Source organism: Salmo salar, chromosome 05, assembly GCF_965601325.2.
Source record: "Salmo salar chromosome 05, fSalSal1, whole genome shotgun sequence".
Taxonomy (NCBI): domain Eukaryota; kingdom Metazoa; phylum Chordata; class Actinopteri; order Salmoniformes; family Salmonidae; genus Salmo; species Salmo salar.
Window position 1 is genome coordinate 14,143,196 of NC_138295.1, and position 19,350 is coordinate 14,162,545.

Genomic DNA, 19,350 nt, shown 5'->3' on the forward strand with positions numbered 1-19,350 from the left:
AAAACCCGTTACACACCAGCATAACGTGCACAAGCACTACAATAAACAATTCCAGACAAGGACCTGGGGGGAACAGAGAGTTAAATACACAACATGTAATGATGGAATGTAAACCAGGTGTGTTGGAAGACAAGACAAAACAAATGGAAAATGAAAGGTGGACCGGCGATGGCTAGAAGACCGGTGATGTCGACCGCAGAACAAGGAGAGGGACCGACTTCGGAGGAAGTCGTGACACATTAGTTATTTAACCTTTATTCATACAGGTTTTTTGTCATTGAGATAAAATCCCTTTAATAGAAAAATTGATTTTCAACATCGATAGATTCTCTCACCCAGTGGCAGCAGCCATGATGCAGCCTCCATCATCAGCCTTGGCCTGGCAGCACTCAGGGCTGTCGTGGCTCATGCCAAAGTTATGCCCCATCTCGTGGGCCATGGTCGCTGCCACGCCCACAGCACTGTCAGAGTGGTCCTGCAGGGGGGTAGAGGTCAGGGAGTAGAGGTCAATGGTTAAGGGGTAGATTCCCGTATTGAAAGTCAAAGGGACATACATCTCATGTTAGCTTGGCTCTAGATCTATGTGTGCTATTACAAATACATCACAACTTTATTACAACTTTAGAGAAATCTTTACTGGGCTGCTATTGGCTATGGTCAAATCTCAAACGACAGAGTTCTGTTGTAGTCTTACTGAGTTGACTCCCCCTGACTGGTACTCTGAGCACATGGCTCTGAGAGGGGCCAGCCCAATGGTGGTGCCCTGAAACGCCACGCCCCTGGGGAAACAAAATAACACAGCTTTGTAGTTCCACTGAACGGTCTTAATGGAAGGAAGAGAGATGGATTAAGGATGGATGGATTAGGATGGATGGATTAGGATGGATGGATTAAGGATGGATGGATCAAAGGAGAGTGCAGTAAGGAGTGTGTGTCACACTAACGTGAAGAATTGAGCGTTGTCATTAGGTAGTGTTTGTGTGTGTGTGTATTTGTGTGTAACGCTAACGTGATGAGTTGAGCGTTTCCGTTGAGGTGTGTGTATGTATGTGTGTGTGTGTGTGTGTCACACTAACGTGATGAGTTGAGCGTTGTCGTTGAGGAGTGTGTGAGTGTGAGTGTGTGTGTGTATCACACTAACGTGATGAGTTGAGCGTTGTCGTTGAGGAGTGTGTGTGTGTGTCACACTAACGTGATGAGTTGAGCGTTGTCGTTGAGGAGTGTGTGAGTGTGTGTGTGTATCACACTAACGTGATGAGTTGAGCGTTGTCGTTGAGGAGTGTGTGTGTGCGTGAGGTGTGTTATCAGTGTGTTTGCGTCACACTAACGTGAAGAGTTGAGCGTTGTCGTTAGGTGGTGTGTGTGTGTGTGTGTGTGTGTGTGTGTGTGTGTGTGTGTGTGTGTGTGTGTGTGTCACACTAACGTGATGAGTTGAGCGTTGTCGTTAGGTAGTGTGTGTAGCTGTTTGCGTCTCCAAGCCAGGAAAGCTCCCAGGGTACTGTAGGGGTTACCAGACACACTGATCCTGTCCTGGTCAGACCACACCTCCAGACCGATCACTGCCACACGAATACTTAGAGACTTGTAGTACTGCACAAACACACACACACAAACACACACCCCAAAGATAATTTGACTAACATAGAAGTACATTATAATTGTTAATTATGTTCAGTGAGAATACAGTAGTGAACGTGTGTGTGTGTGTGCAGGGGTTAAATTGGGCCGGGTCCCGCCGGGTACAAGACCCGGCACCTATGATCCAAATGAGAGCCAGACGGAGCTGAGACCTGGTACCTATGGTTATTTGAATTATCTAATGAAAAATTGTTGCCCACATTTACATTTTCCACAGCCAACAACACGAGTAAACAACAGCTAATTCAGACAGTCCCATAGTAGAATAGTTGACCTATTCAATTGTTCAATCTGTCGCATTCTATGAGAGAAAATCATATTCCTCTCGAGGCTCTTTCAAATTGCGATTGCTACACAGGGAGATAAATATGCTTGCCCAGTCATTGTACAACATTCTTTATGCAGTCCTGATAAAACACACCTTTGAAATCAATTCTGATGGCCACTGAGCTTTCTAGTGTTATCAGGCTATATTTAATTCTCAAATCCAAGAAATTAGTAGGCCTAAAATGCACAATTTTAGAACCAGTGTGTTTAGAACCAGTGTTTAGAACCAGAATGTATAGAACCAGAATGTATAGAACCACAATGTTTAGAACCAGTGTTTAGAACTAGAGTGTTTAGAATCAGAATGTTTAGAACCAGAATGTTTAGGACCAGGGTGTTTAGAACCAGTGTTTAGAACCAGAGTGTTTAGAACCAGAGTGTTTAGAACCAGAGTGTTTAGAACCAGAGTGTTTAGAATCAGAATGTTTAGAACCAGAATGTTTAGGACCAGGGTGTTTAGAACCAGAGTGTTTAGAACCAGAGTGTTTAGAATCAGAATGTTTAGAACCAGAGTGTTTAGAACCAGTGTTTAGAACCAGAGTGTTTAGAACCAGTGTTTAGAACCAGAATGTTTAGAACCAGAGTGTTTAGAACCAGTGTTTAGAACCAGAGTGTTTAGAACCAGTGTTTAGAACCAGAATGTTTAGAACCAGAGTGTTTAGAACCAGAGTGTTTCACACCTGCATGGTTTATGCGCGTTAGCGCTCACCATTTGTGCCAGTGACGTTGAAGGTATAGGGAAGACCGGGGTTAAATGTAACAGGGATCAGGTGTAACACATTACATTATATTCACAGTACATGATCTTTGGATGGCTGAGTGGCACTGGAACATTTTTTGTTGTTGTTGGGACATTCAAGTCAGTAATATGTTTCTCACTAGCCTAATGTTTACACTTTAAAGTTTGTGATCTAGCCTGCCTGATAATATGGACCTATATGTTATTGGGCTCATTTTGGGGGGAAATTGTATTTCATGCCATTTTTTCTCCGTTCATTTTGCAGTAGAATGTCCTTATAAAGGTCATCAGACCTGACCTTCTCACAGTCCTCCTACCCCTCAAAATGGTAGTATGCTGTGATATGTGCCTTTTGTCACTATTATATTGTTTAGGTGTACTCTATCTCCACCTGGACACGCCCCCCGAACTAATCCCAAATGAACCGTGTGTGTGGGCGTTTCTCACCTTGTCTACGTAGTTAGCCGCCTCCAACAGTTTCCTTTTCGTCCTATTTAAGTCCCCGCCATGCTTCTGAAACTACACAGACACACGCACGCACACATAGTTACTGCCATGCTTGTACAATTTCACAAAGGATGTGAGTCAGAGCAGCAGGATGACCTCAACCAATCAGACACATCAAACAGCAATGAAGGATATTAGAACAGACCCTGTTAGATCTCATTAGAACAGACCCTGTTAGATCTCATTAGAACAGACCCTGTTAGATCTCATTAGAACAGACCCTGTTAGATCTCATTAGAACAGACCCTGTTAGGTCTCATTAGAACAGACCCTGTTAGGTCTCATTAGAACAGACCCTGTTAGATCTCATTAGAACAGACCCTGTTAGATCTCATTAGAACAGACCCTGTTAGGTCTCATTAGAACAGACCCTGTTAGATCTCATTAGAACAGGAACAGACCCTGTTAGATCTCATTAGAACAGACCCTGTTAGGTCTCATTAGAACAGACCCTGTTAGGTCTCATTAGAACAGACCCTGTTAGATCTCATTAGAACAGACCCTGTTAGATCTCATTAGAACAGACCCTGTTAGGTCTCATTAGAACAGACCCTGTTAGATCTCATTAGAACAGACCCTGTTAGGTCTCATTAGAACAGACCCTGTTAGATCTCATTAGAACAGACCCTGTTAGATCTCATTAGAACAGACCCTGTTAGGTCTCATTAGAACAGACCCTGTTAGGTCTCATTAGAACAGACCCTGTTAGATCTCATTAGAACAGACCCTGTTAGATCTCATTAGAACAGACCCTGTTAGATCTCATTAGAACAGACCCTGTTAGATCTCATTAGAACAGACCCTGTTAGATCTCATTAGAACAGACCCTGTTAGATCTCATTAGAACAGACCCTGTTAGATCTCATTAGAACAGACCCTGTTAGATCTCATTAGAACAGACCCTGTTAGATCTCATTAGAACAGACCCTGTTAGGTCTCATTAGAACAGACCCTGTTAGGTCTCATTAGAACAGACCCTGTTAGATCTCATTAGAACAGACCCTGTTAGATCTCATTAGAACAGACCCTGTTAGATCTCATTAGAACAGACCCTGTTAGATCTCATTAGAACAGACCCTGTTAGATCTCATTAGAACAGACCCTGTTAGGTCTCATTAGAACAGACCCTGTTAGGTCTCATTAGAACAGACCCTGTTAGGTCTCATTAGAACAGACCCTGTTAGGTGTCATTAGAACAGACCCTGTTAGGTCTCATTAGAACAGACCCTGTTAGGTCTCATTAGAACAGACCCTGTTAGATCTCACTAGAACAGACCCTGTTAGATCTCACTAGAACAGACCCTGTTAGATCTCATTAGAACAGACCCTGTTAGATCTCATTAGAACAGACCCTGTTAGATCTCATTAGAACAGACCCTGTTAGATCTCATTAGAACAGACCCTGTTAGGTCTCATTAGAACAGACCCTGTTAGATCTCATTAGAACAGACCCTGTTAGATCTCATTAGAACAGACCCTGTTAGGTCTCATTAGAACAGATCCTGTTAGGTCTCATTAGAACAGACCCTGTTAGGTCTCATTAGAACAGACCCTGTTAGGTCTCATTAGAACAGACCCTGTTAGGTCTCATTAGAACAGACCCTGTTAGGTCTCATTAGAACAGACCCTGTTAGATCTCATTAGAACAGACCCTGTTAGATCTCATTAGAACAGACCCTGTTAGATCTCATTAGAACAGACCCTGTTAGGTCTCATTAGAACAGACCCTGTTAGGTCTCATTAGAACAGACCCTGTTAGGTCTCATTAGAACAGACCCTGTTAGGTCTCATTAGAACAGACCCTGTTAGATCTCATTAGAACAGACCCTGTTAGGTCTCATTAGAACAGACCCTGTTAGATCTCATTAGAACAGACCCTGTTAGGTCTCATTAGAACAGACCCTGTTAGATCTCATTAGAACAGACCCTGTTAGGTCTCATTAGAACAGACCCTGTTAGATCTCATTAGAACAGACCCTGTTAGATCTCATTAGAACAGACCCTGTTAGGTCTCATTAGAACAGACCCTGTTAGATCTCATTAGAACAGACCCTGTTAGATCTCATTAGAACAGACCCTGTTAGGTCTCATTAGAACAGACCCTGTTAGGTCTCATTAGAACAGACCCTGTTAGGTCTCATTAGAACAGACCCTGTTAGATCTCATTAGAACAGACCCTGTTAGGTCTCATTAGAACAGACCCTGTTAGATCTCATTAGAACAGACCCTGTTAGGTCTCATTAGAACAGACCCTGTTAGATCTCATTAGAACAGACCCTGTTAGGTCTCATTAGAACAGACCCTGTTAGGTCTCATTAGAACAGACCCTGTTAGATCTCATTAGAACAGACCCTGTTAGATCTCATTAGAACAGACCCTGTTAGGTCTCATTAGAACAGACCCTGTTAGATCTCATTAGAACAGACCCTGTTAGGTCTCATTAGAACAGACCCTGTTAGGTCTCATTAGAACAGACCCTGTTAGGTCTCATTAGAACAGACCCTGTTAGGTCTCATTAGAACAGACCCTGTTAGATCTCATTAGAACAGACCCTGTTAGATCTCATTAGAACAGACCCTGTTAGGTCTCATTAGAACAGACCCTGTTAGATCTCATTAGAACAGACCCTGTTAGATCTCATTAGAACAGACCCTGTTAGGTCTCATTAGAACAGACCCTGTTAGATCTCATTAGAACAGACCCTGTTAGATCTCATTAGAACAGACCCTGTTAGATCTCATTAGAACAGACCCTGTTAGATCTCATTAGAACAGACCCTGTTAGGTCTCATTAGAACAGACCCTGTTAGGTCTCATTAGAACAGACCCTGTTAGGTCTCATTAGAACAGACCCTGTTAGGTCTCATTAGAACAGACCCTGTTAGGTCTCATTAGAACAGACCCTGTTAGGTCTCATTAGAACAGACCCTGTTAGGTCTCATTAGAACAGACCCTGTTAGGTCTCATTAGAACAGACCCTGTTAGGTCTCATTAGAACAGACCCTGTTAGATCTCATTAGAACAGACCCTGTTAGGTCTCATTAGAACAGACCCTGTTAGGTCTCATTAGAACAGACCCTGTTAGATCTCATTAGAACAGACCCTGTTAGATCTCATTAGAACAGACCCTGTTAGATCTCATTAGAACAGACCCTGTTAGGTCTCATTAGAACAGACCCTGTTAGGTCTCATTAGGGGGAGTGGGGAGGATGTGGTTGAAGTATGACGATAGAGAGATGAAGGGATGGGGGAGATGTAACAGAGTGATGGATGGTCTCTAGTTCAGTCTTTCCTTGGAGTATGAGTCACAGGTCAGAAGAGGAGATGGAGGTCATGCATCCTTTCTACCCTCTCACCGATACAACTGACTAACTGGAATAAATGGCCATGTAAAATGTCTGGCCTCTTACCTCAGCATGGTCAGCTACCAGCAGCAGCTCTACATACTTCATACTCTGGCCCACGTCTCTACGCTCCTGGAGAAATATCAGGACATAGTAGAGAAGTTCATTGCCAACTATTACAGTGCATTATTACTTATTATGAGCGCGCGCCACACACATGTACAGTGGGGGAAAAAGAATTTGATCCCCTGCAGATTTTCTACGTTTGCCCACTGATAAAGAAAGGATCAGTCTATCATTTTAATGGTAGGTTAATTTGAACAGTGAGAGACAGAATAACAACAAAAATATTGTCACGTCCTGGCCAGTATAAGGGTTAATTGGTATTGTAGATTGGTCAGGACGTGGCAGAGGGTATTTGTTTTATGTGGTTCAGGGTGGTGTTTTGGGAAAAGGGCGTTTGATTTAGTATTTCCGGGTTTTTTGGTTTATGATCTATGTTTAGGTAATTCTATGTCTAGTCTAGGTAGTCTGTGTTTCTATGGTTGATTTATGGGGGTTGGGACTCTCAATTGAAGGCAGGTGTTTTCTCTTTGCCTTTGATTGAGAGTCCCATATATTAGGGTGTGTTTGTGATTTGTGGGAGATTGTTTTTGCACTGCGTATGTATAGCCTGCAAAACTGTCATTTGTCGTGCATATTGTTTTCTTGTTTTTTCGTGTTCAACGTTCGTTAATAAATTAAGAAAATGAACACCAACTCTGCTGCATATTGGTCCACATTTTCAGACGACGATTTCGCTATATCATCGGATGATGAAGAAGTTCGTGACAAATATCCAGAAAAACGCATGTCAAAAATGTTATAAATTGATTTGCATTTTAATGAGGGAAATAAGTATTTGACCCCCTCTCAATCAGAAAGATTTCTAGCTCCCAGGTGTCTTTTATACAGGTAACGAGCTGAGATTAGGAGCACACTCTTAAAGGGAGTGCTCCTAACCGCAGCTTGTTACCTGTAAAAAGACACCTGTCCACAGAAGCAATCAATCAGATTCCAAACTCTCCACCATGGCCAAGACCAAAGAGCTCTCCAAGGATGTCAGGGACAAGATTGTAGACCTACACAAGGCTGGAATGGGCTACAAGACCATCTCCAAGCAGCTTGGTGAGAAGGTGACAACAGTTGGTGCGATTATTCGCAAATGGAAGAAACACAAAAGAACTGTCAATATCCCTCGGCCTGGGGCTCCATTCAAGATCTCTCCTCGTGGGGTTGCAATGATCATGAGAACGGTGAGGAATCAGCCCAGAACTACACGGGAGGATGTTGTCAATGATCTCAAGGCAGCTGGGACCATAGTCACCAAGAAAATAATTGGTAACACACTACGCCGTGAAGGACTGAAATCCTGCAGCGCCGCAAGGTCCCCCTGCTCAAGAATACGTATACATGCCCGTCTAAAGTTTGCCAATGAACATCTGAATGATTCAGAGGACAACTGGTGAAAGTGTTGTGGTCAGATGAGACCAAAATGGAGCTCTTTGGCATCAACTCAACTCGCCGTGTTTGGAGGAGGAGGAATGCTGCCTATGACCCCAAGAACACCATCTCCACCGTCAAACATGGAGGTGGAAACATTATGCTTTGGGGGTGTTTTTCTGCTAAGGGGACAGGACAACTTCACCGCATCATTTGACGGGGCCATGTACCGTCAAATCTTGGGTGAGAACCTCCTTCCCTCAGCCAGGGCATTGAAAATGGGTCGTGGATGGGTATTCCAGCATGATATTGACCCAAAAAACACGGCCAAGGCAACAAAGGAGTGGCTCAAGAAGAAGCACATTAAGGTCCTGGAGTGGCCTAGCCAGTCTCCAGACCTTAATCCCATAGAAAATCTGTGGAGGGAGCTGAAGGTTCGAGTTGCCAAACGTCAGCCTCGAAACCTTAATGACTTGGAGAAGAGTGGGACAAAATCCCTCCTGAGATGTGTGCAAACCTGGTGGCCAACTACAAGAAACGTCTGACCTCTGTGATTGCCAGCAAGGGTTTTGCCACCAAGTACTAAGTCATGTTTTGCAGAGGGGTCCAATACTTATTTCCCTCATTAAAATGCAAATCTATTTATAAAATTTTTGACATGTGTTTTTCTGGATTATTTTGTTGTTATTCTGTCTCTCACTGTTCAAATAAACCTACCATTAAAATTATAGACTGATCATTTCTTTGTAAGTGGGCAAACGTACAAAATCAGCAGGGGATCAAATACTTAATTCCCCCACCGTACCTCTATAAGGTTTTATTATCAACTCATAATATGTTATGCCTGTTTTCCATGGGACTTAAAATGGCTGATATTTCAAAGATATTTCACTGATACAAAGCAGCACCCCCTATTATCTGAAGAAGATAGTGGTTGTTCTCAAATCAGACACCAACCAGTCTATCTGTCCCTCTTCCACTCACCCTTCCGCCCCACGGTGACATCATTCCCTGGATGAGGTCACCCAGCCCCTCCCCCTGGCCCTGGTTGCTATGGTGTTGCCCGCAGGTTCCGTTGGGCAAACGGAGGTTCTCGGCTCGGAACACGGCGTGAGGAGGCTGTGTATCCATGGTGACAGCGGGCAGGGGTTCTATCAGGTAGCTGACACTGGTGTTCACCGTAACCAGTCCCCTAGGGAAACAGAGATCTGGGTCACATCAGTTCCAGGCTAGAAAACATAAAATATTTATATTACCTAACTAAGTAAAACTATTACAGCTGGGGAACGTAGCGGTGTTTAAAACTCCATCAAATATCTATTGCGAGAAGTTAGATATGTCAGAATGTAAAACTAGAAGCAGCAGGGATTTACATGTCAGGTCTTAGACAACTACATCATGACTGTATGTTGAACTCTGTATATACATCCTGATACCAGATGGATGGAGCAGAAAGAGAGAAAGAAGAAGGAGAGAGACAGACAGAGAGAGAGAGAATGACGGAGGAGGAGGAGAGATCCTCAGGGGGATTTCTGATGTTTCCACTCAGTCAGCTGGGACATAATAGTGCTGTAGGTCTGTAGGCTTCCTGCTGTGTACCATTGGCTATGCTGCTGAAGCTTCTCCCAATAGACACCCAGCACATAGCAGGTTCTGGCTCCGTGAGGATTGTATCAGGGAGAGGCATCATACCAGGGACCGTGGGCGACCCTTCTCCAGATGCTTTCTACAGCTGCTTGTGTGTGTGTGCATACGTGCATGCGTTGCACACTCTGAGCTCTATGCTGCGTTTGCAGTTCTGTCCATGGGACATAGCAGGGAGATGTATTCATCCATTCCTTTCATGCAGATGTGTGTGTGAGAGCACTCCTCCTCCTGCAGATGTTCTGTCAATGTATGTGTCTGTTATTCTCCTATAACTGCCTTCTCTGTAAACCCAGAAAGGAAACAACAGCACGTCTGGATCCCTACCTCTAACTCCGTCCCTGATGCCGCTGTAGCCTCAGTGACTTAACATGGAACCCAGTGACCTAGAAACACACTGGCCTGCATATCTCAACAGTCAGTGCATGGTCAATAAATACGTCATCTTTTGACAGTGCCTGCTCTCCTATTGTGATTGATTGAGAATGACCGCGTGACAAATATATGTCTGAATAGCCATTAAAATCAACTGAATTCATCTGTTGGAGTGCTGTCCTATTCCATGCAGTTAGTGATCACCACTTCCATCAGCAGGGTTACCAGTGGAAACGCTTACCTGAGACCTGAGCAGGTGCTGAGTGCTACACTGGACCCCTCCACACCCTGGACGTCACCATGGTAGAAACAGTGGCCCTGCAACATGAGAGGAGAGTTAAACAAACTCACATCATGCACTTTTCTTTTTAAGATTTAAGAGCTTGGTTAGCCTGTCTTGGACTCAGTCAACTCTTTAGCTATTGGACATCCACAAACCAGAAATAGGCTGGTTTCATGAATAGCCCCCTATTGTTAGATGCTTTGGAACATCCCATTGAACTCACAGTGCTGGGTGAATAGGAGGTCTGGCGGGAACCGCTGGGACTGTACCATATCTCCTGATATCCGGGGGCCAATAACTGCCTGGAACATACAGAAAGAAAGAGAGAGAACATGACCCCACTGAAAACAGTGCTGGTGAACAGAATACACTGTAAGCATAAAACAAAGGGCAGCAGGGTGCTTCAGTCAGAGAGAACAGAGAGAGGGAAAGGGAAAGAGAACAGAGAGAGGGAAAGGGAAAGAGAACAGAGAGAGGGAAAGGGAAAGAGAACAGAGAGAGGGAAAGGGAAAGAGAACAGAGAGAGGGAAAGGGAAAGAGAACAGAGAGAGGGAAAGGGAACAGAGAGAGGGAAAGGGAAAGAGAACAGAGAGAGGGAAAGGGAAAGAGAACAGAGAGAGGGAAAGGGAAAGAGAACAGAGAGAGGGAAAGAGAACAGAGAGAGGGAAAGGGAAAGAGAACAGAGAGAGGGAAAGAGAACAGAGAGAGGGAAAGGGAAAGAGAACAGAGAGAGGGAAAGGGAAAGAGAACAGAGAGAGGGAAAGGGAACAGAGAGAGGGAAAGGGAAAGAGAACAGAGAGAGGGAAAGGGAAAGAGAACAGAGAGAGGGAAAGAGAACAGAGAGAGGGAAAGGGAAAGAGAACAGAGAGAGGGAAAGGGAAAGAGAACAGAGAGAGGGAAAGAGAACAGAGAGAGGGAAAGAGAACAGAGAGAGGGAAAGAGAACAGAGAGAGGGAAAGGGAAAGAGAACAGAGAGAGGGAAAGGGAACAGAGAGAGGGAAAGGGAAAGAGAACAGAGAGAGGGAAAGGGAAAGGGAAAGAGAACAGAGAGAGGGAAAGGGAACAGAGAGAGGGAAAGGGAAAGAGAACAGAGAGAGGGAAAGGGAAAGAGAACAGAGAGAGGGAAAGAGAAAGAGAACAGAGAGAGGGAAAGAGAACAGAGAGAGGGAAAGAGAACAGAGAGAGGGAAAGAGAACAGAGAGAGGGAAAGGGAACAGAGAGAGGGAAAGGGAAAGAGAACAGAGAGAGGGAAAGGGAAAGAGAACAGAGAGAGGGAAAGGGAAAGAGAACAGAAAGAGGGAAAGAGAACAGAGAGAGGGAAAGGGAAAGAGAACAGAGAGAGGGAAAGGGAAAGAGAACAGAGAGAGGGAAAGGGAAAGGGAACAGAGAGAGGGAAAGGGAAAGAGAACAGAGAGAGGGAAAGGGAACAGAGAGAGGGAAAGGGAAAGGGAACAGAGAGAGGGAAAGGGAAAGAGAACAGAGAGAGGGAAAGGGAAAGAGAACAGAGAGAGGGAAAGGGAAAGAGAACAGAGAGAGGGAAAGGGAAAGAGAACAGAGAGAGGGAAAGGGAAAGAGAACAGAGAGAGGGAAAGGGAAAGAGAACATTAGAGGAGTGTGATAGAGAGAGTGAGACAGGAAGAGAGAAACCGAGAGTGAGCGATGAAAAGTGCGAGAGGAAGAGGAAGAGGAAGAGTGAGAGAAGTATTGTATTCCTCTCCAGTGGTACACAGCTCATGAAACATTCATGGTGACATTCTGAGCTACAAAGGAAAAGAGAGTGCCTCAAAGCATTACAGAGAGAGACAGAGAAAGACAGAAAGAGATAGAGATACAGACAGATAGAGAGATACAGATACAGAGATAGACAGAGATACAGAGAGAGATACAGAGATACAGAGAGAGATACAGAGAGAGAGAGACTGAGAGACAGAGAGACAGAGATACAGAGAGAGAGATACAGAGAGAGAGACAGATAGCGATAGAGACAGAGAGAGACAGATACAGAGAGAGATACAGAGAGATACCAAAATAGAGAGAAAGAGAGATACAGAGAGACACAGAGAGAGACAGAGAGAAACAGGCAGAGAGCAACAGAGAGAGAGAGAGACGGAGAGAGAGAGAGAGAGAGAGAGAGAGAGAGAGAGAGAGAGAGAGAGAGAGAGAGAGAGAGAGAGAGAGAGAGAGAGAGAGAGAGAGAGAGAGAGAGATACAAAGAGAGAGAGAGATACAGAGAGATGCAGAGAGATATTGTACACTACCGTTCAAACGTTTGGGTCACTTAGAAATGTCCTTGTTTTTGAAAGAAAAGCTAATTTTTTGTCCATTAAAATAACATAAAATTGATCAGAAATACAGTGTAGACATTGTTAATGTTGTAAAGAATTATTGTAGCTGGAAACGTCCGATTTTTTTTAATGGAATATCTACATAGGCGTACAGAGGCCCATTATCAGCAACCATCACTCCTGTGTTCCAATGGCACGTTGTGTTAGCTAATCCAAGTTTATAATATTAAAAGACTAATTGATCATTAGAAAACCCTTTTGCAATGATGTTAGCACAGCTGAAAACTGTTGTGCTGATTAAGAAGCAATAAAACTGGCCTTCTTTAGACTAGTTGAGTATCTGGAGCATCAGCATTTGTGGGTTTGATTACAGGCTCAAAATGGCCAGAAACGAAGACATTTCTTCTGAAACTCACCAGTCTATTCTTGTTCTGAGAAATGAAGGCTATGCCATGCGAGAAATTGCCAAAAAACGGAATATCTCGTACAACGCTGTGTATTACTCACTTCACAGAACAGCGCAAACTGTCTCTAACCAGAATAGAAGGAGGAGTGGGAGGTCCCGGTGCACAACTGAGCAAGAGGATGGATTTATGCTGACTTGGGAGTGTCAGCCTGGGTAAACTCAGAGAGTTATGAGTAAATTACAGCCTTGTCAAACACACACAGATGCTCTATAAACATACCAACAAGCACACAGATGCTCTATAGACATATCAACAAACACACAGATGCTCTATAGACATATCAACAAACACACAGATGCTCTATAGACATATCAACAAACACACAGATGCTCTATAGACATACCAACAAACACACAGATGCTCTATAAACATACCAACAAACACACAGATGCTCTATAGACATATCAACAAACACACAGATGCTCTATAGACATATCAACAAACACACAGATGCTCTATAGACATACCAACAAACACACAGATGCTCTATAGACATAAACTCTCTATCCATCCATCTCTCTATCCCTCTATCTTGGTCGGATGGTAGTTTCACTGAGGACTAGTTTCAGTTCCAAACACAGAGCCATCGGCAACCATCATCATTCTAATCACATCTACATCTATCAACATTTTCAACATCAAAATGTGCCGAAAACCACAAAAATGAAAAGGTCAACTAAATCCCATTCACCCTTCAACTTCTTAGAGGGGAAGTGCACTAAAATACAAAAAAAGGAGGAAGGAGGAAGGGGGAAGAGGGGGGAGGAGGATGAGTGGGCATTTGTTGTCTCCCTCCACCAGAAGCCTGGGGCACAGTAGCTCATTGAAACAATGGCTGCCTATTAGTCCAATCTCCTAAAGGGAGGGGGGAGACAAGGCCGGTTCCATCCCCAACAGACTACCATTCAGAGGGCTATATTAAGATAAAACCCCCCCTCCAGCCCCGGCCACACACAGCCCCCAACAGCACAGGTGATACATTAATAATCATTAGGTGACACTGTTTCCGGATGACATCACCCTGCCCTGGGCAACGGTAGACTGTGATGTTTGAGATTTATTAAGAGTCTGAAACCTTTCTCACTCTTTCCTCCTTATTTCTCCTTTCATCTTTCCCCCCTCTCCTACTCCTCCTCCTCTGACCTCTGTTTTAAGAGCTGTTTTTTTTCTCTCGCGCTCTCTTTCTCATTTGCCTCTCTCTGTCTTTCTCCTCTATCTCAAAATTCTCTCTCCTCTCCCTCTCTCTTTCTCTGTGTGATCCTAATTCCAGTAAACTGTCATTGTGCAGAGTAGTGCTGAGTTGACAGCCCTGATGGGAGGTTACAGCCTGACAGAATGATGGTCCTAGGGGAGGTTACAGCCTGACACAGTGATGGTTCTAGGGGAGGTTACAGCCTGACACAGTGATGGTCCTAGGGGAGGTTACAGCCTGACAGAATGATGGTCCTAAGGGAGGTTACAGCCTGACACAGTGATGGTTCTAGGGGAGGTTACAGCCTGACACAGTGATGGTCCTAGGGGAGGTTACAGCCTGACACAGTGATGGTCCTAGGGGATGTTACAGCCTGACCCAGTGATGGTCCTAGGGGAGGTTACAGCCTGACACAGTGATGGTCCTATGGGAGGTTACAGCCAGACACAGTGATGGTCCTAGGGGAGGTTACAGCCTGACACAGTGATGGTCCTAGGGGAGGTTACAGCCTGACACAGTGATGGTCCTAGGGGAGGTTACAGCCTGACACAGTGATGGTCCTAGGGGAGGTTACAGCCTGACACAGTGATGGTCCTAGGGGAGGTTACAGCCAGACACAGTGATGGTCCTAGGGGATGTTACAGCCTGACACAGTGATGGTCCTAGGGGAGGTTACAGCCTGACACAGTGATGGTCCTAGGGGAGGTTACAGCCTGACACAGTGATGGTCCTAGGGGAGGTTACAGCCTGACACAGTGATGGTCCTAGGGGAGGTTACAGCCTGACACAGTGATGGTCCTAGGGGAGGTTACAGCCTGACACAGTGATGGTCCTAGGGGAGGTTACAGCCTGACACAGTGATGGTCCTAGGGGAGGTTACAGCCTGACACAGTGATGGTCCTAGGGGAGGTTACAGCCTGACACAGTGATGGTCCTAGGGGAGGTTACAGCCTGACACAGTGATGGTCCTAGGGGAGGTTACAGCCTGACACAGTGATGGTCCTAGGGGAGGTTACAGCCTGACACAGTGATGGGTCTGAATCCTGACACTACAGTAACAGAGTGGATGGTGGTGGTGGTTAGAGTCTACGGTGGTGGCGGTGGTTAGAGTGTATGGTGGTGGTGGTTAGAGTGTATGGTGGTGGTTAGAGTGTATGGTGGTGGTTAGAGTGTATGGTGGTGGTGGTTAGAGTGTATGGTGGTGGTGGTTAGAGTGTATGGTGGTGGTGGTGGTGGTGGTGGTGGTGGTGGCGGTGGTTAGAGTCTATGGTGGTGGTGGTGGTTAGAGTGTATGGTGGTGGTGGTTAGAGTGTATGGTGGTGGTTAGAGTGTATGGTGGTGGTGGTTAGAGTGTATGGTGGTGGTGGTGGCTAGAATGTATGGTGGTGGTGGTTAGAGTGTATGGTGGTGATGGTGGTGAGAGTGTATGGTGGTGGTGGTGGTGGTGGTTAGAGTGTATGGTGGTGGTGGTTAGAGTGTATGGTGGTGGTGGTGAGAGTGTATGGTGGTGGTGGTTGTTAGAGTGTATGGTGGTGGTGGTGGTGAGAGTGTATGGTGGTGGTGGTTAGAGTGTATGGTGGTGGTGGTGGTGGTTAGAGTGTATGGTGGTGGTGGTTGTTAGAGTGTATGGTGGTGGTGGTGGTGGTTAGAGTGTATGGTGGTGGTGGTGGTTAGAGTGTATGGTGGTGGTGGTGGTTAGAGTGTATGGTGGTGGTGGTGGTTAGAGTGTATGGTGGTGGTGGTAGTTAGAGTGTATGGTGGTGGTGGTGGTGGTTAGAGTGTATGGTGGTGGTGGTGGTTAGAGTGTATGGTGGTGGTGGTGGTGGTTAGAGTGTATGGTGGTGGTGGTAGTTAGAGTGTATGGTGGTGGTGGTGGTGGTTAGAGTGTATGGTGGTGGTGGTAGTTAGAGTGTATGGTGGTGGTGGTGGTGGTGGTGGTTAGAGTGTATGGTGGTGGTGGTGGTTAGAGTGTATGGTGGTGGTGGTGGTGGTTAGAGTGTATGGTGGGGTGGTTAGAGTGTATGGTGGGGTGGTTAGAGTGTATGGTGGTGGTGGTGGTGGTTAGAGTGTATGGTGGTGGTGGTGGTGGTTAGAGTGTATGGTGGTGGTGATGGTGGTTAGAGTGTATGGTGGTGGTGGTGGTGGTGATGGTGGTGAGAGTGTATGGTGGTGGTGGTGGTTAGAGTGCATGGTGGTGGTGGTGGTTAGAGTGTTTGGTGGTGGTGGTGGTTAGAGTGTATGGTGGTGGTGGTTAGAGTGTTTGGTGGTGGTGGTGGTTAGAGTGTATGGTGGTGGTGGTTAGAGTGTTTGGTGGTGGTGGTGGTTAGAGTGTATGGTGGTGGTGGTTAGAGTGTATGGTGGTGGTGGTGGTGGTGGTTAGAGTGCATGGTGGTGGTGGTGGTTAGAGTGTTTGGTGGTGGTGGTGGTTAGAGTGTATGGTGGTGGTGGTTAGAGTGTATGGTGGTGGTGGTGGTTAGAGTGTATGGTGGTGGTGGTGGTTAGAGTGTATGGTGGTGGTGATTAGAGTGTATGGTGGTGGTGGTTAGAGTGTATGGTGGTGGTGGTGGTGATTAGAGTGTATGGTGGTGGTGGTGGTGATTAGAGTGTATGGTGGTGGTGGTCGTTGGAGTGTATGGTGGTGGTGGTGGTGGTGAGAGTGTATGGTGGTGGTGGTGGTGGTTAGAGTGTATGGTGGTGGTGGTGGTGGTTAGAGTGTATGGTGGTGGTGGTCGTTGGAGTGTATGGTGGTGGTGGTGGTGGTGAGAGTGTATGGTGGTGGTGGTGGTGGTTAGAGTGTATGGTGGTGGTGGTGGTTAGAGTGTATGGTGGTGGTGGTGGTGATTAGAGTGTATGGTGGTGGTGGTGGTGATTAGAGTGTATGGTGGTGGTGGTCGTTGGAGTGTATGGTGGTGGTGGTGGTGGTGAGAGTGTATGGTGGTGGTGGTGGTGGTTAGAGTGTATGGTGGTGGTGGTGGTTAGAGTGTATGGTGGTGGTGGTCGTTGGAGTGTATGGTGGTGGTGGTGGTGGTTAGAGTGTATGGTGGTGGTGGTGGTTAGAGTGTATGGTGGTGGTGGTGGTGGTGGTTAGAGTGTATGGTGGTGGTGGTTGTTAGAGTGTATGGTAGTGGTGGTGGTTAGAGTGTATGGTGGTGGTGGTTAGAGTGTATGGTAGTGGTGGTGGTTAGAGTGTATGGTGGTGGTGGTTAGAGTGTATGGTAGTGGTGGTGATTAGAGTGTATGGTGGTGGTGGTTAGAGTGTAGGGTGGTGGTGGTGGTGGTGGTTAGAGTGTATGGTGGTGGTGGTTAGAGTGTATGGTAGTGGTGGTGATTAGAGTGTATGGTGGTGGTGGTGGTTAGAGTGTATGGTGGTGGTGGTTAGAGTGTATGGTAGTGGTGGTGATTAGAGTGTATGGTGGTGGTGGTTAGAGTGTATGGTGGTGGTGGTGGTGGTTAGAGTGTATGGTGGTGGTGGTTAGAGTGTATGGTAGTGGTGGTGATTAGAGTGTATGGTGGTGGTGGTGTTGGTTAGAGTGTATGGTGATGGTGGTGGTGATTAGAGTGTATGGTGGTGGTGGTGATTAGAGTGTATGGTGGTGGTGGTTAGAGTGTATGGTAGTGGTGGTGATTAGAGTGTATGGTGGTGGTGGTGGTTAGAGTGTATGGTGGTGGTGGTTAGAGTGTATGGTAGTGGTGGTGATTAGAGTGTATGGTGGTGGTGGTGTTGGTTAGAGTGTATGGTGATGGTGGTGGTGGTTAGAGTGTATGGTGGTGGTGGTGGTTAGAGTGTATGGTGGTGGTGGTGGTGAGAGTGTATGGTGGTGGTGGTGGTGGTTAGAGTGTATGGTGGTGGTGGTGGTGGTGGTGGTGGTGGTGAGAGTGTATGGTGGTGGTGGTGGTGGTTAGAGTGTATGGTGGTGGTGGTGGTGGTGGTTAGAGTGTATGGTGATGGTGGTGGTGGTTAGAGTGTATGGTGGTGGTGGTGGTTAGAGTGTATGGTGGTGGTGGTGGTGAGAGTGTATGGTGGTGGTGGTGGTGGTTAGAGTGTATGGTGGTGGTGGTGGTTAGAGTGTATGGTGATGGTGGTTAGAGTGTATGGTGGTGGTGGTGGTGGTTAGAGTGTATGGTGGTGGTGGTGGTGGTGAGAGTGTATGGTGGTGGTGGTGGTGGTTAGAGTGTATGGTGGTGGTGGTGGTTAGAGTGTATGGTGGTGGTGGTTAGAGTGTATGGTGGTGGTGGTGGTGGTTAGAGTGTATGGTGGTGGTGGTGGTTAGAGTGTATGGTGGTGGTGGTTAGAGTGTATGGTGGTGGTGGTGGTTAGAGTGTATGGTGGTGGTGGTGGTGGTTAGAGTGTATGGTGGTGGTGGTGGTTAGAGTGTATGGTGGTGGTGGTGGTCGTTAGAGTGTATGGTGGTGGTGGTGGTTAGAGTGTATGGTGGTGGTGGTGGTGGTTAGAGTGTATGGTGGTGGTGGTTAGAGTGTATGGTGGTGGTGGTTAGAGTGTATGGTGGTGGTGGTGGTTAGAGTGTATGGTGGTGGTGGTGGTGGTTAGAGTGTATGGTGGTGGTGGTGGTGATTAGAGTGTATGGTGGTGGTGGTTAGAGTGTATGGTGGTGGTGGTGGTGGTTAGAGTGTATGGTGGTGGTGGTTAGAGTGTATGGTGGTGGTGGTTAGAGTGTATGGTGGTGGTGGTGGTTAGAGTGTATGGTGGTGGTGGTGGTTAGAGTGTATGGTGGTGGTGGTGGTGGTTAGAGTGTATGGTGGTGGTGGTGGTTAGAGTGTATGGTGGTGGTGGTGGTGGTTAGAGTGTATGGTGGTGGTGGTGGTGGTGGTTAGAGTGTATGGTGGTGGTGGTGGTTAGAGTGTATGGTGGTGGTGGTGGTGGTGGTAGAGTGTATGGTGGTGGTGTGGTTAGAGTGTATGGTGGTGGTGGTGGTTAGAGTGTATGGTGGTGGTGGTGGTGGTTAGAGTGTATGGTGGTGGTGGTGGTGGTGGTTAGAGTGTATGGTGGTGGTGGTGGTTAGAGTGTATGGTGGTGGTGGTGGTTAGAGTGTATGGTGGTGGTGGTGGT

The 19,350-nt window shown here is 46.2% G+C and overlaps 1 protein-coding gene across 1 annotated transcript in view; it reads right to left on the minus strand.

Moving 5' to 3' along the window:
• The window catches only part of LOC106604282 (disintegrin and metalloproteinase domain-containing protein 19), a gene marked incomplete at its 3' end in the record, with an annotated part of 51,238 nt that overhangs the window by 11,550 nt on the left and 20,338 nt on the right, over positions 1-19,350 (minus strand). Inside the window, exons 4-11 of the mRNA XM_045719397.2 lie at positions 10,562-10,640; positions 10,297-10,373; positions 9,021-9,228; positions 6,621-6,686; positions 3,152-3,223; positions 1,424-1,590; positions 695-779; positions 336-475 (exon numbers count right to left, since the gene is read on the minus strand). Coding sequence (XP_045575353.2) covers positions 336-475; positions 695-779; positions 1,424-1,590; positions 3,152-3,223; positions 6,621-6,686; positions 9,021-9,228; positions 10,297-10,373; positions 10,562-10,640 — 894 coding nt within the window. The remainder of the gene's footprint in view (positions 1-335; positions 476-694; positions 780-1,423; positions 1,591-3,151; positions 3,224-6,620; positions 6,687-9,020; positions 9,229-10,296; positions 10,374-10,561; positions 10,641-19,350) is intronic.